This window comes from Crocodylus siamensis, chromosome 5 (assembly GCF_052110815.1).
Source record: "Crocodylus siamensis isolate JL-2025a chromosome 5, ASM5211081v1, whole genome shotgun sequence".
Taxonomy (NCBI): Eukaryota; Metazoa; Chordata; order Crocodylia; family Crocodylidae; genus Crocodylus; species Crocodylus siamensis.
The window spans coordinates 139,789,237-139,810,163 of record NC_143399.1 but is presented as its reverse complement, the minus strand read 5'-3'; the positions used below and the strand labels follow the sequence as shown (position 1 = coordinate 139,810,163).

At 41.0% G+C, this 20,927-nt stretch overlaps 1 protein-coding gene across 8 annotated transcripts in view; it reads left to right on the top strand.

Annotated features, from left to right (window-relative positions):
- The window catches only part of RBMS3 (RNA binding motif single stranded interacting protein 3), a 1,078,291-nt gene that overhangs the window by 153,938 nt on the left and 903,426 nt on the right, over nt 1-20,927 (top strand). For all 8 annotated transcript variants that reach the window (XM_090046479.1, XM_090046485.1, XM_090046477.1 and 5 more), the window contains exon 3: nt 771-839. In XM_090046479.1, the coding sequence (XP_089902605.1) occupies nt 771-839 (69 nt within the window). The remainder of the gene's footprint in view (nt 1-770; nt 840-20,927) is intronic.

Here is a 20,927-nt window from a genome sequence, read left to right as displayed (position 1 = left end):
CTAGCAGGCATGAAAAACCACGTTTTTATTTTGGGTTATTTAGTTTGATCCAAAATGAAATTCTTTGTTTGATTTTTGAGGTTTTTAACTCTTACTTTTAAATAATTTTCAAATAAGTTGTCAAAACCTAAAAAAACATACTTATATATAATTTTATATTTTGATGGCATGGCATAATGTAATATAAATAAACTCTTTCATTTCTTCTCTTTTTAATAAACTTAGTAAAAAGCAGGCTGCTAATGATATTTAAATATTTGTTTGATACTTTTTAAGCAAAATTTCTATTTTTATTCAAAGAAATGCTTCACTTACTTTTAAATTAACTTTAGAAAACTTAACCTAAAGAAATCTTAAATGAAGCATCCCTTTGAATACAAATAGAAATTTTTCTTAGAAAGTATCAAATAAATATTTACATTATGACATCAAAAAGCTCACCAAAACGTTTCACTCTATATAGTAGCTGCCCACCTGAGATGTGGTTAAGCAGGGATTGATTTCCTGAGTTTGCAGTCTAAATAGACAAGAACTGGGACAAGAAACAGCCCAGAGGTGAACTCGCGTGTCAGAAGTCAAACAATAGGTTAGTGGCAAAACTGGAAATTGAAACTGGGTCTCCTGAGTCTCTGGCTAGTGTCCTAATCACCAGCTGTGCTGTCTTTCTTTCTCTGTAGAAATCTATGTTGCTGAAGTAAGTGAAGTATAACTTATACGTATTTGTACTGAGCCCTTGCTAATATATGGCATCTGTACTTTTTATTTTCCAGAGGACTACAGCCAACAAGACTTCCGGTGCTCCTTCATACAGCAGATGGTCCAGTTCACAGCCACATCAGGTAATATGCCCCTTTTCAAGGAAAACATACAGCACAAACATGCTCACACTGCTTGACTATATTTAAGTACTAATCAAGAATGGGTTCTGAGAGAGTTACTCATTTAGGTAACACAAATGGGGCGAACTGTCAGATAGCGTAAGCTGGCACACTGCCACTGAAGTTGATGGAAGTCTTTCTGTGAGAGGTTGCACAGATCCATGATGTCCCCTAGGGATTCGCATAGTCATGAGTCATCTAAATCAGTGGTATCACTGTAGGTAAGGAGAGGCATTATTGCAATGGTTTTTGTCAGGGCTGAAGCTCCATATCAATGGGGCATCCAACAGGTTCAGCAGTAAGTCTACATTTTTGGCTTATGGTTTTTGGAATGTATGATGCATAATTTAGATAAATTTTGTCACTGTTCCTACTGAAACAATGTTTTGCACTTTTTAAAATAATCAAACTTTAAAAAAAAGAGAAAGATAAAAGATGGTAAAGATAATCCAACAAATGAGAAGAAAGTATAAGGATCTGTTACAAACCTCATGCTTGTTGCTGGTGCACAGAATGGAAGTGGTGTGACAGTGGTCAGTGATGAAGTTGTTACGAGCCAACTCTTTTAAATTGGCTGTGGCATGTGAGGAGGAGTATGCTGTCAATTCACTCTGGTGAAATGGAGAGCACAAGAGAGAGGCAGACACTATTTTGATGGTTGGCAACAGCATGATTCACTTTAAGCCAGTGAACCTGTTGTTTAAACATAAAATGTAACCTCTTTCCCCAAAAGTGTATTTTTAAAGTGTTCATCTCACATTGATTGTCCTCTAAGCTTTCAGAGCAAAAGCTGTGACATTAGGAAAAAAAACAAAAACTCCAGCTATTTAGATGGCAACCTTCAAACCTGGAATAGTGTGTTTTGACTGAACAATAGGTGTATGCAGTAGAGGAAAGGTAACACCTAGCATAGTATTAATTTTGCAAGATGTCAATTATGATTTGGTTTACAAAATTAAGACCAGAGGCAGTATACATTTGGGTACCATATTTATTCAAACGTTGGAAAAATTCATGGTGAAGAGAGATGGCTGAATAAATGGTTACCTTCCCTAAGGTCACTATTGCACCATCTGTTTTACTTTTCACTTAATGTTTTTGTTATTGAAAGAAGACACATCTTGCTCCCGTGTCCCTCATAGGTGGGATTGTAGTTACTTTCAGTAGTCTGTCTGCCTGTAGGGCGATGCAGTATCCACACGCAGTCCATCTGCAATTTGGACTAATTAGTTCTTGTTTGTCAACCCATTCAACTGGGGTGCCAAGATTTCAGCATTGTTTTTCCTAACTCCATTTTGAGAGGGGAGCCTTTGCACTATTAAGAGAATTTTTAAAAAAGTGGTTGGAGGTTTATTTTTTGAGTCATTTCCCTTTTTAGTGAAGGACCGGGCTGTTGAAGCTGTTGGCAGATTCCCACAGATGTGCAGGGCAAAGAAGTGATGAATGTTATTTTCTTATTGTATGCATGCAGTTGAGTCGTCATGTTAATTGGAGACAGGCCCCTAAACTCATGAAAAGAGTGCACCTCTAATAAATCAGAAGAATTAAATATTACATTCTTCACACTTTATATCCTTGCTAAGAAGGGGAAGAGATAAGTATGTAATAAAAGTTGTTTGTAACATTAGAATTCTGTTAAACCACTAGTACAGTTGAGAGATTAACTACTAGGAATGTTTTTGAAAGTATGTCTGGCCCATCCTGCGTTTGCTGGAAAACCTTATTCTCCTGTATTAAAACATGCCTGTGGTAATTCTTCTCCACCTACGTTATACCCCACGCATTTTAATCTTTTTTCTTCCTCTGTCATTTACACTCTAATCTCTTTTTCTCTCATCCACGTTTATTGTGAACCTTTGTCTTCTGTGTTTTGGGTTTAATAAGCTTATAAACTTGCTTGATGGTTATTGCAAATACCAATACCAACTGCAAGGATGTATGGCAATGCTACTGCTCCGTGCAGGAATTATAATGCTGCTGTGCACTCCTGTTTTGAGATTGCAAAATATTTTTATTGGATCATGGATTCATATTTAGTCTTCTGTCCTTCAAGAATCTCTATATAGTTAACTTAAACATTTTGAAAATAGCTTTCCAACAAAAAAAAAAATTAAAGTTCAAATTCATATTGCTTGCTTTTTCCTTCAGTCTCACGCAGTGACTCAATAAAGGTGCTTTTCCACATACATCTTACAAGAATCCTTACAAAAGTCTAATAGAACGATACAACTGAGGCCTTTGCATCAAGGCATGTTAAATTGACTTCCTCCCTCCCTCTGCCTTTTCATTTTTTTTGTATTTTTGTGAAGTTAGAGGACATAAGAGATTTTAAAGGATTCTATAGGAAAGTCAATGAGTCCAGCAAAATGTACCATTTTCAGAGACTCTTCTGTTTTATAAGATCGTAATAAATGTATACATACATACATTTACACCTGTGATTAACTGAAGTATACTGTCTGCTTCAAGGATGTTGGGAGGGTTTTAAACGTGACATTGCATTGCAAGATTAGTATGTACCATACTCTGATTTACTTTATATGATCCTCGAGCCTAGGAAAGCAACCTTGCATCACTTTAGAGACAGCATTGCTACCTGATCCTGAAGGAAGTAGGTAGGGAGGTGGTACTTATCAGCCATTGTTCTTTTTCTAGGCAATTTAGCACCTGATGGATTTCTGGCACAATGTTAATTTCAAGGAATGAGATTACAGCTGGGACAAGCTGCCCTGCACTGATATGACCCTGTCTGGATCATAAGAGTTTTTTAGTAACACACTAGATTTAGACATGAGGTGCTCTGAACATCACATTACAGCTGACCATATGAGTGATACCAGCATCTGATGAGAATGGCACCTGACTTCCCTGGCTAGTAACACTTTTAGGACTGGCTATAAAAAGCTCTTGTGTAGCCAGAGAACCCATATGGAGTAAGTGGTGAAGGGAAAAATAGTCCTAAAGGATAACAGAATTCAAGAGGCCAGCAGGAGGGTTGGGCTAGTTAGGAAGGTGAGAATTTCAGTCTGACTGTTGAGATGTTGGGCTGTGTTCTTGCTCTTCGTCATGGAGGTGTGATTCTTAAACACAGTGTTTTTGCTGAGACATGCAAGAGAATGGCACACTGCCCCTGCTTGCTCACATGCAATGAGTTTATTGCAGAATCTATGTATTGTTGTTTTATCCTGGTAATCAAGACCATTTGGGTTCATTTTTAATATTAATGAGTTTTGAAAATAGTTGGCTAATCTCACCCTTGCATATCTTACTTAATTACCGGGCTAGTGACTGAAGTGATACATAAACTGGTTTGACTAATCAGAAACTGATTTAAACCTGTAACAGAACAGAATCTCAGTCCAAATAAACCAGTTTCAAAATGGCTGAAACTAGTTTAAGATAAACCATCGTTGAACGTAGTATCAGACTTAACTGATTTGGATCAAACCAGTTTATGAAACTGCTGTCGCAGACTCCTTCCTGGTTCAAGTTAAATCACAGTCCCCTCAGCATCCCAGGATGCTTTCCAGCCCTGGGCTGGGCCATGCTGTCTGCTCCGGAGAGCAGGGCTGGCCCCATCTCTCTGCTTCCTAGCTGGAGCAGTGAGGGCTGGCTCCCTGGCTTCACTGGCTAGCTCACTGTGCTCCCCCCACTCCGCCCCCACCTCCAGGCAAACCCCAGATGGAGTCTGGGGCCAGGGAGGGGGGGTTAGCTCACCTTTCCCCAAGTACAAAGCTGCCCTGCTCTGCTAAAAACTTACTGCTGGCTGCGAGTGTGAACTACAAATCCCAGAGGCACCTGGAAGCAAGAAGAGGAAGTGATGAGCAACCCTGAGAGTCCTGCTGCTCTGATTTTGGACTGCAAATTCCAGAGACCTCAGGGGCAGCAGAAAGAGTAAGCAAATGCACAGCCCAGGTTGGTTTATAGTTCTTCAGTTTATAGTTTTTTAGAGAAAGAACTATTCTTGCTCAAGCTTTTGTGAATTCAATGCCAGTACCTTCGCCCTTCCCCCCACCAAGCCCAGGCAGAGCAGGGCTGGGGCCTGGCCATGCCCCCTCTGTTCCAGCAGGGAGGAGGAGAAAAGTCTTGGAGGGCTCTCTTCGCTTTGGCAGTTACTGGTGGTCATGCTCTAGCATCCCCTAGCTTCTGGCCTAAGCTACTACAGGCATGTGGCTGCATTTTCTGAATCAAAAGTGAATGTCTGTTCATTTGCTTATTGGGTCAATCTCTGTGGTTTAGACTAACCTGCAAAGACTGAATTGATTCAGCCTTGGGCTTTTTGACTGTCTGTACTTAGACCAGGAGTTTAACATCTGCTCTCATATTTCAGTTGGTAATATATTTGCTTATGGACTAAGCCCAAATCAGGGGCAATAGTAAACATGGGGCAAACATCCAGTGGTTGGGAAATAACGGATTAGAGCTGACTTTTTGTAGTTTCATAATTTTATAGTTTCATAGTTGGTAGGGTCAGAAGGGACCTGAGCAGATCATCAAGTCCGACCCCCTGCCATGGCAGAAAAGGATACTGGGGTCAAACGACTCCGGCAAGGTGTTCATCCAGCCTCCTTTTAAAGATCCCAGGGGTAGAAGCCAGCACAACATCTCTTGGAAGTTGGTTCCAGATCCTGGCCACCCTGACAGTGAAGTAGCACCTCCTGATGTCTAGTCTGAATCTACCCTCTGCCAGCTTGTGACCGTTATTTCTTGTCACTCATGGTAGTGCGTGGGGGAACAGGGACTCTCTCAATGCCTGCTGGTTCCCCCTGACTAGATTGTAAATGGCCACTAGATCCCCCCTCAGCCTTCTCTTGTGGAGGCTGAACAGGTTTATGTCCCTTAGCTTCTCCTCCTAGGGCCTGCCCTGCTGACCCCGATCATGTGAGTGGCCCTCCTCTGGACCTTCTCCATGTTGTCCACATCCCTCTTGAAGTGCAGTGCCCAGAACTGGACGCAGTACTCCAACTGTGGCCTGACCAGTGTTGCATAGAGGGGGAAGATCACCTACTTGGACCTGCTTGAGATGCATCCGTGGATGCACGACAAGGTATGGTTGGCCTTCCTGAACACATCCCGACACTGTTGGCCCATGTTCATTTTGGCATCAGTAATGACTCCAAGATCCTTTTCTGCCTCTGCACTGATGAGAAGGGAGTTTCCCAGCCTGTAGGTATGCTGCTGGTTCTTCCTCCCCAGGTGCATCACCCTGCACTTGTCAGTGCTGAAACCCATCCTGTTCTCATCCACCCACCCCTGTAACCTGTCCAGGTCTGATTGCAGCCTATTCCTCCCTTCTAGCATGCCCACTTGTCTCCACATCTTAGCTTCATCTGCGAATTTGAACAGGGTGCTTTCTACTCCCTCATCCAAGTCACTGATGAAGATGTTGAACAGTGCGGCCCCGAGGACCGAGCCCTGGGGGACCCCACTGCCCACATCCCTCCAGGTCGAATAAGACCTGTCCACCACCAGTCACTGGGTGCAGCCTTCCAGCCAATTAGTGATCCATCTGACTGTGTAGGTATCGATGCCACAGTCTCCTAGTTTTTTAATGAGAAGGGGGTGAGAGACAGTGTCAAAGGCCTTCCTAAAGTCCAGAAAGACTACGTCCACCGCAAAATCCAAGGTTTTTGTGACCTGGTCACAGAAGGCCACCAGGTTGGTCTGACAGGACCTGCCTCTAATGAACTCATGTTGGTTGCACCTAAGCATAATCTCCCCTGCTGGCCCCTCACGGACATGCTCTAGGATCTTGCTCTCAAAAAGCTTACCCAGTAGCAAGGTAAGACTAATAGGCCTATAGTTTCCTGGGTCCTCCCTCCCTTTTTTGAAAAGGGATAATGCTCCTTTATTTGTAATTGTGGTATCTCAGTCCTGTGTGGTTTTTTCAAAGTCATTTTTAAGGCCCTCAGGTCTTAACCTTTAGGAACTGTTTCATGGTTTCTTGCAGATAGTCAAAGCTTTGCTAAATTCAGCAGCAAAGCCCTAATTAAGGTTAGGGTAAATCTTGTGTGTGTGTGTGTGTGTGTTGAACCCAGAGCAGAGACATGAACTGTTGTGGATTCACTGTGGAAATTTTTTGTTGTTGAGATATTAAGAGAATATTGGAGTACTATTCTGTGTTTTATATTAATCAACTAGTCCTGAAGTTCTCGTAAGGTGATTGTTTTGTTCTTGTACTTTTTGGTAGTGTAAGGTGCCTAATTGTTAGTCTCATGAAAAGGAGTCTTGTATTTAGCTACAAAACAGGCATAGGATAGGCAGCTGTGAAGAAAACATCTTCCAACCTACTTTTCAGTTTCTCTGATGACTAAGTCACTTGTATCTTGCTGAGATTGCTAACAGCAGTGGTAATTTTTAGGATAAATATATCTGTCTGTTAAAAAAGGTCCTGAGAACACCAACCTATTTTCCCAGAGGCCACTGAGCAGCTGTCAAGTGGCAGGAACAGCATTCCTTCACTGTTGGCCTGGTTTTGAGTTGAACCAGCCTGCTCACCTAAATGAGAATGATATGGTCCAACAACCAGGGTTAAACCTTATTATAAAGGTCAGACAGGATCTGGCAACTTTCCAAAGGCATTTCCAGACTTTTGTGTTGTCTGGTCTATGTTGCTGCCTTCCAGGAGTTGGCATATAGCCAACAAATCTGTGGCTAAATTTAGTAGGCTTAATAGGAGTTAATGAGCGAAATATGTCAGTTTTGAAATACTTTGTAAATGTAAAAGTCCTTAAATACCTACCCCCATAATCCATCTTTTCAGAAGTCAATAAATAGTTATGCAGTAGATTTTAAAAACTTTAAAGGAGTCAGTTACAATATTTTGGATCAGTTTTCATATTTCTGTGACTTTTAGCTTCATTTTCAACTGTCTTGAGACACAAGTACTTGAAGGTGACATAACACGTGGGCTGCAAACAGCTGTAACTGAGATTTCAAATGTTTTGTTAATGGAGTTTTGTTATATTTTTTAAAACATCTTTATCCAAATGAACTCATACTATTTCCACATAGTTAGTGATTTTTTAAAAATAATCTGGTAATCATTTTACTGAATTTGTACGAAAAGTAAAATTGTGCCTTTGGGAAGTATGGGGAAGTTCAGGACACTGTGAGTTTGTTGCAGGATACAGTGATTTGAAGAAGTCTGTATCATAGCCATTTGCAATATTGTGCACCATCTGCAAATTTCTCGCTTGCAAGACTCTTAGTGAGAGACTGGTTTTCTGTAGTTGATATTCTAAGATTCTAAATTCATGGTTAATGTGGCATTCTGTCTCTTCCCAGGGGGGCTGGTTTAGTATGATACAGCTAGCAGACAGGTTTTTTTTGGCACAGGCAATAGATGCTCCTGTCCTTAAAGCCAAAACATCTGTCTTCATCTCAGCTGCCAACAGTTCCCCCCTTCCCCTCCCCCCTGGCTTTCATCAGATCAGCCCTGGGAGATAAGTGTTACCAGTTATCCCTTGTTCCTGAGTTTGAGGTCAGTAATGGAGAACCTGGGTTCCTAGGCTCTAGAAATGCATTCCTTCTGCTTCAGGCTGCAGCAGACTTCTCAGGCTCTGGGTGTAGTCTGAACAGTTTAGAGGTAGACAGAACACTGCACTGCGTGGGGTCATAAATGGTGTGCAATTACTTGTAATCTGTAGGTGGAGCCAAGCTTGCATATAATTGTATTTCTGACAAAGTATCACCTGGGGCCCCTGCTGAGATCTAGACCCTGTACAAAGACAACTCCTCTTCTGAAAACCTTGTAATCTAAGTTACTCACACACTGGGGAGGGGAAACAGAGACACAGAGAAGCTGTGCGACTTTGAAAAAAATCACTCTTCAGATCACTGGTAGAGTGGGGAACAGAGATGAAGTCTAAAGGGACCAAAACAGTCATGGCTGCTCTACAGAGCTCAAGAATAGGAAATAGTTGACACTATTTCCAGTTCTGGTTGGTTAAGATGCCATGGGGTGGTCCTATGTGTGGATAAGCTGGCTACTGCCTGAGCCAGAAGTGGTATAACCAGTGCTTGGAATCTTATGGTTGGACACAGTTTAGGGAAGTCAGAGATGCAAGTTCAAATCACCTCTGGGTGAGAGGAGAGGCTGCCTGCTTCCTGGATGAGTGCCCCAATAACTTGCTTAATGGGACTAAAGCAATGGAGTGCCCTCTTGCTTTTGCTTTTTGGGGGTGGGACTTAAGTTCAGTTATGGGAATCCAGAGCCATGTACCTACCCACTCAGCATGCAACCGACTCAATAGTAGTGTGGACACGTGCATTCACACTGGATGGGGAACTGTACGTAAGTGTTCCAGATGCCAGTCACATAGCTGGAAAACTATTTGGGGACATAAAATGAAAAAGAATTCTCTCTTCTGCCTCTCTGGGTAGATCAGGTTGTTTTGTACCCAGCTAAGAATTGTTTTTCAAAGCCTCTACTATTTTTTGAGGAGGTTATTTTTCATGGTAACATTTTTTTTTAAAAGATAATTAAGTGGTTAGTTAAGATGGGTGGACAAAATCATTTTGGGGGTTTAGTGAAAAGAATGGAAATCTTTGTCATAGACTGCAAGCACAATCACTGTGCCTTTAAAATAAATATTAGCAGGCAAGAGAGAAAGGAGGGAGCTGCCAGCTGCTCCATAACTGATGGCACCAGATGATATCATAATGTAAGTTCTAATTTACAGTGTTCTAATTTACTTATTCTAATTCTCTTAGCTGTTTCTTTAGGTTGGAACATTTGGGGAAATTGTCCATGTAGCAAATCCTTCCAGGATCAGTCTGCTGCTTGACTGTATAACTCCCACCAAAATGATACTAATAGGGTTTGTACTACATCAGTTTACAGTGCCAACATTGGAAAATATTAGTAGTGTGAAGTTTGCAGGCAGGAAAGACTCTGTGTCTTAGTATACCTGTCTTCCCATTTAATTTCTGGGTCTTATTTATGTCCTAACCATATACGGTTGATATATGCCATCTGTATAGGATAAAATGTATGACCAGATAATTAGAAAATTATGCATCCTGAATTATTTTTAAATCAGCTTTAAATAATAATTACAGAGGAATCAGATTTGTTGGAGATGAATTTCAGTTTTATGTGAGGTAGGCTCATTCTCACCACTGTTAACTGAATAAACATGTGACATCTGAATTTGTAAAGCTCTTGATATGGTCTGAAAAATTATAATTTTTTTATTTCCATGCTAGATGGGCATAACCTTGGAGGTTTTTTCATAAGTCTAAAAAGAAACCACAGTGATTTTGATCTTTAATCTGTGCTGCAAAAGTCAGTGATGCTATTTGTGTCTAGCTGTACTTTCAAGTTAATATTCAACAGAACCTGTTATAACTTGGTTAATCTTAAAATGAGCACTCAAAGAGGCCACTTAGTTTGTTTCATAGTCTGTCTAAAAAGGATTCTTTTGCATTTCCACTATCATAGGAATTTTCTGCCCTGCCAATTTTTTTTGATTCTATGCATTTATTACCCATTTTCAGTGTTGGATACCAAATGACTATATTATGCTAAATATGGATACTTTGCATAGTTATGCATGTTTGAGTATGCAGAAAGAATCTGAGAGAAGGAAGATGGGGAGATGTTACAATGACAGCACTAGTAAAGTCTATGGAGTTCATCATGTCAGTATTTCATAAAATGCCATTTATAGCTCTTAATGGCAGAATAACTTTACTTGACTCTCCTAATAGGAAAGTCCTGTAGAATTTAGTAGACACCAACATGATTCTACAAAAAAGACTTTTAAAACTCTTTTTTACTGCCCTATACAGCCTAAAACTTTTTGCCTTCTTTGTTATTTTACAGAAACTTAGATTAGCTCCATCAACTCAGCAGTGTTTTAGAACAGGTAAGCTTAACCTGCAGGCCAGATCTAGTCCATGAAGCCTTGTCATTTGGCCTCTGGGCAGTGGGCTTTTCACTGGGTTTAGTAAATGTTCACTGGGTTCAATAAATACAGGAGTACATAAATGAGAACTAAACAATGAAATTTATTATGGAGCAGTAGGCAATCTGCAGCCTCTTTGTCTGGCTCTAATGAGGTAGATTCCTAAATTTGGGACCATCTCCCAATTCCGAACATCTTCAGTCTCCTGTTACGGAGCATCTATAAGTTATAACTCCTACCAATACACCCTCTCTGTTAGCAATAACTAATTACAAAAATCAATTAATAGTGGAGAGGAGAGGAGAGTTTACTAGCACTTTACTTTGGAGTTAAGTCATTAATATTCACTTTGTGATCCCCCCCGCTTTCTGCAGCTCTTTGAACAAGTATCTCTGAATCTTTCAGGAGGTTTCATTTTTTCTCTCGGACTGACAAAGGATCAAATTCAGTTTTTCATTTATTTTTGGTGGGAAACTTTTCATCCAACTCTTGATAGACTTGTATCCTTATACTGGGATCTGATTGACCTATACTTTTGGCAGCTGTCTTTCTGCACATAGCACAAAGTTCATTAACTACAGATGACTGAGACTGATTACCTTCATGAAGGTATTTGTAGTTGTGTGCATAGGTATATGTCTTCCCATAAGGACATTGTTGCTTCTTGTGTTCTGGAACAATTGTTTTCTTCATAAGAAGACTGTCCAGATTTGGGCTGGGATGACTAAGAGGACCATTGGGAGACATGAATGTTGTACTGCAAACATACATTAAACTAGATTCAGTTTGTCACAAGCTGACAGACCTAAAATTCATTGAAGGGTCCATAAAACAAATCAATTTATCTCCAATTCATGGAGCAATCCCTCATGATCAATTCATTTAAAGTTCATGAGGCAATCAACTTAAATTGAGCTCCCTGCTGGTACACAAGTCACAGTAAACCAGTTTAACAGGAAGCCCTAACCTGATCAATTTTAAATCAATTCAATTCCCTTTTATGGGTGCCTAGCCACAGCCCCTACTTTCTTCACTGGCACAATGGGCCTTCATCAATTCACTTTCTCTTCCAGGTTGGCTTCCCTGGGTCAGAACAAGCCAGGTTCCTATAAGGAAGGAGCTCATCTCTTGCGCCCTTTCCCTGGTGCGGTGAGAAGAGAGAAAAAAAGAAAAAAAACAAAAAAGGGGCTGTGTCTTCAACAGCCCTTGGGCTCACCCACTCTCTGTTTCTTTGACGGCTTCTTGCCATGGTCCTCACTGCCACAGTCCTCTGCTCACCAGATCCTCATGGTGGCCTGGTGCTCCACACTTGGGTTCTTGGCAGTGGTGCTCCGACTGCCTTCAGCCAGCGGGCCCCACTCCTTCTACCTACCAATGGCTTCAGGACTCCGTTGGCCAGGGAGATCTCCAGAATCCCCTTACCTGGTCTGCCGGTGTTCTCCCCTGGCTGCTCCTCTCTGGGGCCAGAAGTACACCTCTTTGAGCTCCCTCCAGCAATCTGGAGGGAGCAGGAACTCTAGAAGCGCATCAGCGTATTTCTTGTTTCAGTTGGGGCCGCTTCCATGCTGCGGTAAGTATCACCCCTACTTGTAACTTGGGCCCTACCTGCTTCCTCTCGCTCACTTTCTCACAGTTTGGCTATCAAATTCTTTCACGTTTTTTCTCATTCTCCACTCTTGACATCATGGAGTGTTTATTGGGTTCAGGAAATAAAGGCATACATTAATTATAAGAACAAAACAATGAACTTTATTGTGAAGCAGGAGGCAATCTCTGCAGACCCTTTGTCTGGCTCTAGCTTTAACTAGCTCCCTGAGGGACCATCTGCCAATTTTCAACCTCTTCAGTCTTCTGCTAAGGAGCTTCTCTAAATTGTAACTTCTGTCACTACATGCAAGGGTAGTGCCAAATTTCTGGACAGTGTAGAGCCCCACAGACCAAATAATGTGTTCCTGTGCACTAGATCAGGCTGATGTGGGGCTGGGCAGGCACACACAGCCTGATCCTATCATGTGGGTCTGGGTTAGCATGTGCAGCCTGATCTGAGCTTGTGGCCGGATCTCGGGACTTAACCCACATACTGATCCTGTGCCACTCATCTGGCCTGCAGATGTTCTACCAAACTGTATAATGGAGAACTTGGATCTGGACTTTTTATTACATAAGGAAGAAAAGAGTAGAAATATCTTTATCTTTATATTTAATAAAAGTAGTATTGGCCCTCAGTGTAAATAGAGGTAGTTATTATTTAAGCTGATAGTCTTAAAAAAAAATCATAACTTTAGATTTCTAAGGCCTTTGATGTATGTTGAAATACACAGTATTCTTGGTGTATAGTCTAATTAACAGCTAAGGATCATTAATGACACTACAATAGTAAGTGCCCTGGCCTTGAAGATCTTGAGTTTCTGAATGAGAAAATGGAGGAATCCTGGAGCTCTACAGGAAGAGGTGGTTAGGCTATCCAGTTCTCTACCCAAAATTCCTGCTATACCAGTACATGGGATTTAAATTATAAATGGATTTTCCATTTGTTTTCAAGTGACTTAGTGTTTTTGATCTTTTCAGTCTTAATAAAGTAAGTAGCTATTGCTGGTACTGAATATTCTTGAGTTATAGGGAAGACCAAAATTTAATATTCTAGTAGCCCCCTGCAAACTCCTTAACATAGCACCAAGTATTTATATCAACAAACCAAAGAATTTTCTCAGGTTCTATTGGTAAATTCTTTACAAAAATAAGTAGAAAGTAGAAGTATTTGCATTGCCCATGAATGACATTTATAACTATACTAAAGCAATCAGGGTTCATGGACAGAGGTGATATACAATCTGGATACCTGATAACTATACTAATGAACTGAAATAGGAAGCGATGAGAAACGGGCAAGCAGAATACTTCATAAAGCAGGTCTGTATAAACTTGGCTAGTTTGTTTAAGTTTGCACTGAATTACATTTACAAGTTAATTTATTTCATAACATATAAGAAAGCTTTTAATAAATATGACAAGTATTGGCTCTTGACTATGGTATATAAATAGTACTGTTGGCATTTGACTTTGTTATATGAATTTATTTAGCTTAAACTGCTAATTGTGAAGGGTAGGCTAGGAAGCAAGGACTGAAGAAATTAACATAGGATACTTTTTTAAAGCATAATGGAAGATTGTTAAGAGCTGTGATTAACCAGATTGATAGGATTCATACACTATCAAAAAAAGAACAATTTGTTTGGATTTTTATTTCATCAGATGAAAACTTCATTATTTAAGTAGAAGAACAGAACAGTAATGGCTGATGCTGCAAATGAGAGATTCTTGACAACGTTGCTTTGATGATTTTAGTCCCTATTCAACATAATAAGTCAGGAGCTGCTTTTGTTCATTTTTGACATACCAAAATGGCAGTGATCAATTGGTGATTTATGCCACAGAGAATTGAAACTTAAACCTGAAGTTGATAAGAGTTGCAATCTCTTTATGCTAACAACATTGCCCTCAGTAGTACAAAGTGTGCAATTTAAACAAATGTCAGAAGCAACTTTATTTACCCAGAAATGGGGCAGGCTTGCCAATTTGTTTAGGGTTTTAAATCTACTGGAGGCTACATGTAGAAAATATAGATGAAAAAGCAAGTAGCAAAAGCTAGTGGACCAACTGGCTAAGCAGCAACTCTGCAGAAAGGACCTAAGGGCTACAGTGGACAATAAACTGAATATGAGCCAACAATGTGCTCTTGTTGCAAAGAAGGTGAATGGCATACCAGACTGCATTAGTAAGAGCATTGACAGCAACTTGAGGGAAGTGATTATTCCCCTCTGTTCAGCCCTGGTCAGGCCACATCTGGAATACTGTATCCAGTTTTGAACTCCCCATTAAAGATGTGGACAAATTGGTGAGAGTTGAGCAGAGGGCAACAAAAATGGTTAAGGGGCTGGGGAATATAAGAAGAGGCTAAGGGAACTGGGCTTGTTTAATCTGGAGAAGAGAAGACTGAGGGGGAATTTAATAACAGCTTTCAACTACCTGAAGGGGTAGACTGTTCTCAGTGGTGGCAGATGGCAGAACAAGATGCAACAGCCTCAAGTTGTAGCAAGGGGAGGTTAGGTTAGATATTAGGAAAAATGTTCTCACTAGGAAGGTAGTAAAGCACTGGAACAGGTTAACCAGAGTGGTTATGGAATCTCTATCCTTGAAGTTTTTAAAGACCCAACCACACAAAGCCTTGCTGGGGTGATCTAATTGGGGATGGTCCTGCTTTGAGCAGGCGGTTGGATTAGATGACGAAACCTAATTGACTTGAGGTCTCTTCCAAACCTAATTTTGTATGGTTCTATGCATCAATCTTGATAGTGGAAAAAGGATGGTTAATTCAATTTGTGGAAATATTGTATATTAGCATGTAAAGGGAAATGCATTTCTATCTAAATCTACATATAAAAAACAAAACAATATGGAGATACCATGGCAGAATGTGAAGGAGTGCGCCCTAAACTTCTGTGTATGTCTGTTCAGTTCACTGTATACATCATCATTTTCCCAGTGAGATCTACCATTGTTCAAGTTTTGTAGGTTCTCCCAGAGCCTTCTGGGTTGATTTGGTGGGGAGGGGGAAGGCCATCAATCTTTCCATCATTCCACTGACAGTTGGATAGGACTCCTAGGAAGAATGGTTCTCAACCTTTTGCCTCTCTATAACTTAGTTTCATAGTTGGTAGGGTTGGAAGGGACCTGAGCAGATCATCAAGTCTGACCCCCTGCCAGGACCAGGCTAGGTGTCTTATCTAGCCTCCTTTTGAAGACCCCCAGAGTAGGGATGAGCACCACTTACCTTGGAAGTTGGTTCCAGCTCCTAGCTGCCCTGACAGTGAAGTAGTGCCTCCTGATATCTAGCCTGAATCTACTCTCAGTCAACTTATGGCCATTGTTCCTTGTTACTTCCGGTAGTGCTCGGGGGAACAGGGACTCTCCCATTGCCTGCTGGTCCTCCTTGGCAAATTTATAGGCGGCCACCAGATCCCCTCTCAGCCTTCTCTTGTGGAGGCTGAACAGGTTCAGGTCCCGTAGCCTCTCCTCATAGGTCATGCCCTGCTGCCCCCTGATCATGTGAGTGGCCCTCCTCTGGACCCTTTGTATGCTGTCCATATCACTCCTGAACTTTTCTGAACCTGTTTCAAAACTAATTTATTTACAATGCTGGCCTCCTTGTACAGGGTCTGGGTGAAGATGAGTGAGTTGCACCCTTAAAAGTACCATACCGCACTTTGGGGTGCCACAGCTCTGTGGCTGAGACTCTTTGGGCTAGGATCTCAGCTAGTGTAAATTGACTTAGGTGCATTGACTTCTATGGCTCTGCTTATTTAAACCAACTGCAGTTTAGCACTTGATCTCTTAGAGTAGTCTGTCTACCATAAATCTGATGAATATTGCAAGGAGAGCTAGAGGCATTTTGCACAATTAGAGGATCCACAGCAAAGGGCTTCTATTTACAAAAGCACTGAAGTAGGTATTAGAAACACATGAGACTACAGCACATGAGACTGCAGGCAGATTCTGTTACAGTCTCTATAGCGATCTTGCTTCATCCAACTGAACATAGACCGTACAAGGACAAAACTGAAGAATGCTCAGTTCTGGCAGTTGAGGACTTTTGATTAGGCTAGAAAGTTTTATCTTCATTCAGATTCCTTTGTAAGAGGATAGAGGCATTACCACAAGTAGTCTTTCCAAGTAGACACAATGTGTGTCTGACTCCTAGACATAAACTTGTAAAGGGGCTTATCTTCATGTCTCATGCAATGTGGAACATACTATTAGGCAGACAAGGTTCTTTGTGTGAATCTGATATCTTTTATTAGACCAACTTAAATAGTTGGAAAATAATTATTAAGCAAGCTTTCGGGTTCAAAAACCCTTTGTCAGGCTAAGGAAGTTTCAGCAGTTGGCGTGTGCTCTTCCTTAAGTTGGTCTAATAAAAGATACCAGATTCATGCAAAGAACCTTGTCTGCCTATGTCCTTAGACCAACACGGCTACAACCTGCACCCCTGGAACATACTATTAGACACTTGACCTTACCTAAGAAATCATTTGGCCAGAAGAGCCTTTTCGAAGTACTTTGTGTGAAGTCTTGCCCTGCTCTAGAACTGGAGAATCACAAACCCCAAGGTTATGTTTTCCTCTTGGCAAAATTATGGTTGTACTTTTAGCTCAGAGGTAGTAATCTTTGGAATGTTTCTCCAGGTTTTCCATCATGTCCTACCATGCATTAGTACTCTACACATATACAAGAGCAAAGCAGTAGGGTAGCTCATACTGTGCACTCACATTCGAGTATTATGTGTACTTTAAATAAAATATTAAGAACATTATTTAACATAAATTTCATTTCATGTGATTTGATTTTCATTATAAATACCAATGTTGCAGCAACGTATTTATGTAGGAAAAGTAACTACAGAACATTAAGTGAAATTAACATTATGTTTCTGATTTAAGCCAACAGAAAGAAGGCAATTAAGAATTAAACCTTTCCCTATAAATTCCAGCCACTAATTTGGGCCTGGATGCTAGAGCCAAGACCCTTTACCCATTGCATAATATTTTAGCACAGCATGAGAAACAAAAGACATAACTCTTGATTCCAGTTTATTAATCCAACTATTTCCCAATTTTTTATTTTATTTTCTTGAATCATAATGGATTAAAGCATATACTAAAATAGATCTCTATTTTCCCTACATCTGTAGATGTAAATGTATTGTCTCCTTGTGGGTGGGAGAATAATAAGCCTACTACTTACTAACTAATAGCAACTATTACTGCTAACATTATAATAAATGGTATTGTCATAAAACTCAGTTATTTCATACGCAATAGGAAGTGAAGTCATTGGACTCTGTATATTTAGTCATAGCAGGGGAAACCTCTGTATACCAAGGGCCTCTTTTCAAAGTTAACCAGTCTACTGCTGGCTCTTGAGCTGTGATTGCTTGTTCTTCAACAGGAAAGTACCATGTACATTGTAAATAGAATATGATTAGAGCAGTGATTCTCAACCAGGGTGACGGGGATTAGGCTTCAGGTGACTGGAAATAAGCAGGCTGAGGCTCTCCCCACCTAGCTGCTTTTCCACCCTCACTGCCTGTCCCCTCCCTCTGCAAGGAGGTAAGCCCTGTAATAAGTATATTAGTTTTCAAAATGGCACAGTATGGCACAAAAGAGGCAAGGTCTCGAGCCATTTAGAGCTACATAGCTCAAAACCAACACCCAATATAACACCGGGAAGGCGATGGTTAAGGAAACTGAGATGAAAAAAATGAAGTCTGCATTCAGAATATGGTTCGGAGTTTTGGTCTGACTTCTATAATATTTCATTAGACCAGAGGTGTCCAACTCATCAGGCTTTCTAGGCTAGATGAGGGTCACTGTGTTGGTCTGTGTGCTGGACTGGCATTGACCCTATATGCAGTGCGTGTGGCAGCAGGTCCAGCCCCTGTACATTACACAGGATGCACTGGCCCCTGGGCTTGCTGTGCATGTAAGGCATACTAACTGCGACAACAGAGCTGGATCCAGCATTGTAGGCAGCAGAGGAGGTCAGTGTGGGCTGCTACATGCAGCCCCTGCCCTAGAGCCCCCTGTGCCATGTGGAGGGCTGGCTATGTTCCCTGGGGCCAGTGTGTGCTGTATGTGGTGTCAGGAGCTGAACTGGCTGTGCCCATTGCCCCGGCAGACGAGTCCTGCGTGTTGGCTTCTGCTTGGTCTGATCTGTACAGGCCCTGGAGTTGGCACATAGGACTTGTCCAGCAGCACATGCCCTGGATCTACTCTCTGTGCTGCCTGTAGGGTGCACAGTGCAGGTCTAGCCTTCACACCACATGCAGCATATGAGGCCAGGGGTAGCATGTAAGATCAATTTTTAATGACTTGCAGGCTAGGCAGGTCCAGACACCCCTGCTTCTGACTGTACTGGTGATGCGGGGCAATCTCTCCTACACCTCTTCATAGTCCATGCCTGCAAAAATCTTGTTGGCTGTATAATATCTGGTGGGTTCTCATCCCTTGAAAGTTAACTTCTGGCAATTCTTCAGGGGCCAAAACATGCTTTATTTATGGCCCAAATTAAACCCTGGTGGAGGATGATCCCCTATGTCTGCCACTGGGAAGCAGAGGATTCCCTGGCAAAAAAAAGTGTTAAGTCATATGTTTGCTACACAGCATAATTTATTAAGTTAAGTTTTGAATTATTTGTAACCCCAGCAGGTGCTCTTGAGGGGAAAAAGTACCAAAAACTTGAAAAATGTAGGATAAATCAAAGCCAAGATATCTTTTTTAGTCCTAAAACATCAAATGACTTGTTTCATCTATTTTATCAATTATAATCATTTTGGTCATGTTTTACCTTGAAACAGTCATTCTTGAGTCCAGACATATGACATATTAACATTGTGGTAATTGTATTTTCAAACATACTTAGCTTCCTGTTCAGCCAATATGTTGCTTATTCAGCTGTCTGTGGTACTTAAGAAACACAGCATGGCATATTTATTTTTCTGGACTTCCTCTTTGGAGGAATTTGTTATGATTTCATTTTAATAATTCTCTTAAAGGAAATATAGCAATTTTTAAAAAAAGGTTAGTGGTTTTATTGGGTCCAATCTCTGTGTAGCACTACTGAATGTGAATGAAATCCTAGAAGCATTCTGAAGAACAGACTCAGCATTGACAGCCTAATGTTAATATAAAAACACATGCAACAAACTGTGTAATACATGTGAAGGAAACAGATAGCAGGAAGGAAAATTGTAAATATAAGGCTGGTGTTCTGTCTTTAATCCAGCATGATTTGCTTCTACAGTGCTTCTTCCATAAACAGAAAAAAACCCTAAACCAACCTTGGAAGAACAGATTCTCCTCCCATCTTGTCACAGACCTGTTATCCCACCTCTGCAATACCCTTGTAAATACCTATTCCTTGTACAGTGTCCTGAAAGCTAATTGGTATCAAAGCACACATGCTGGAAAGGTCATTTATTTGTCTGAAACCAGTCCTCTATGGTACCCACAAGTTCCATAATGGAAATTGTTATGGACAATGTGCCATTGTTAATGTCAGATGCCCTAGCTATTATTTGTGTCAGACTTTATTATAAATGTGGATTTTAGGCAGTTTGTTAGAATCTTTCTGTTCCACATTAGTGTAGCCTCATATATGCCCTGAAATCAAAAAAAGAAAAGAAAAAGTCTTCATGTTTGAAAGACTATGAGTTTATAGAAGAATCTTCCCTGGTCCACACAGGTTTCATAGATTTCATAGATTTCATAGACATTAGGGCTGGAAGGGACCTCGGGAGATCATCGAGTCCAGCCCCCTGCCCAAAGGGCAGGAAGTCAGCTAGGGTCATAGGATCCCAGCAAGATAAGCATCCAATTTACTCTTGAAGGTGTTCAATGTAGGTGCTTGAACCACCTCCGCTGGCAGACTGTTCCAGACCTTGGGGGCTCGGACAGTAAAGAAATTCTTCCTTATGTCCAGCCTGAAACGGTCTTGCAGGAGTTTGTGACCGTTCGACCTCGTCATCCCATGGGGCGCTCTGGTGAACAGATGTTCCCCCAGATCCTGGTGGTCACCAGGTTGTTACAGTTTATTGTATAAATATATTTGTAGGCTATTTAAATAATGAATTGACTCTAAAGATGCCCCAAGATTATCTTGTGCAGGAGTTTGATCTGTTTTGCTTGTCCTGTGAGCCTTTTCTTACTTAAGTTAATACATTTAGTATTTCATTATATATTTGTTACATGAAAAGGCCTAATCCTGCGTGTGACCTTGAGTACATATTGCTTGTTTTCAACTCATTCTGCCCTTCTTTTGCTGGAGAGCATAATCAGGGTAGTGTTGGCTCTGAATTTAGGATCCAGAGGCCTTGTTCCAGGGTGGGGGGAGGGGAACACCCTCAGACTGACCATGGCCTTTCCATTTGATAATAGTCAAATTTACTGATACACAGTAATAACAGAAAAGAAACAATACAAACAATCAAGCAGTTCTGTATATCTACCAAATCCTAGGACTGTTGTAAGAGTCAAAGTACATCTGGCCAGGACATAGGCTTCACTCTGAGGTTCTTTCTCTT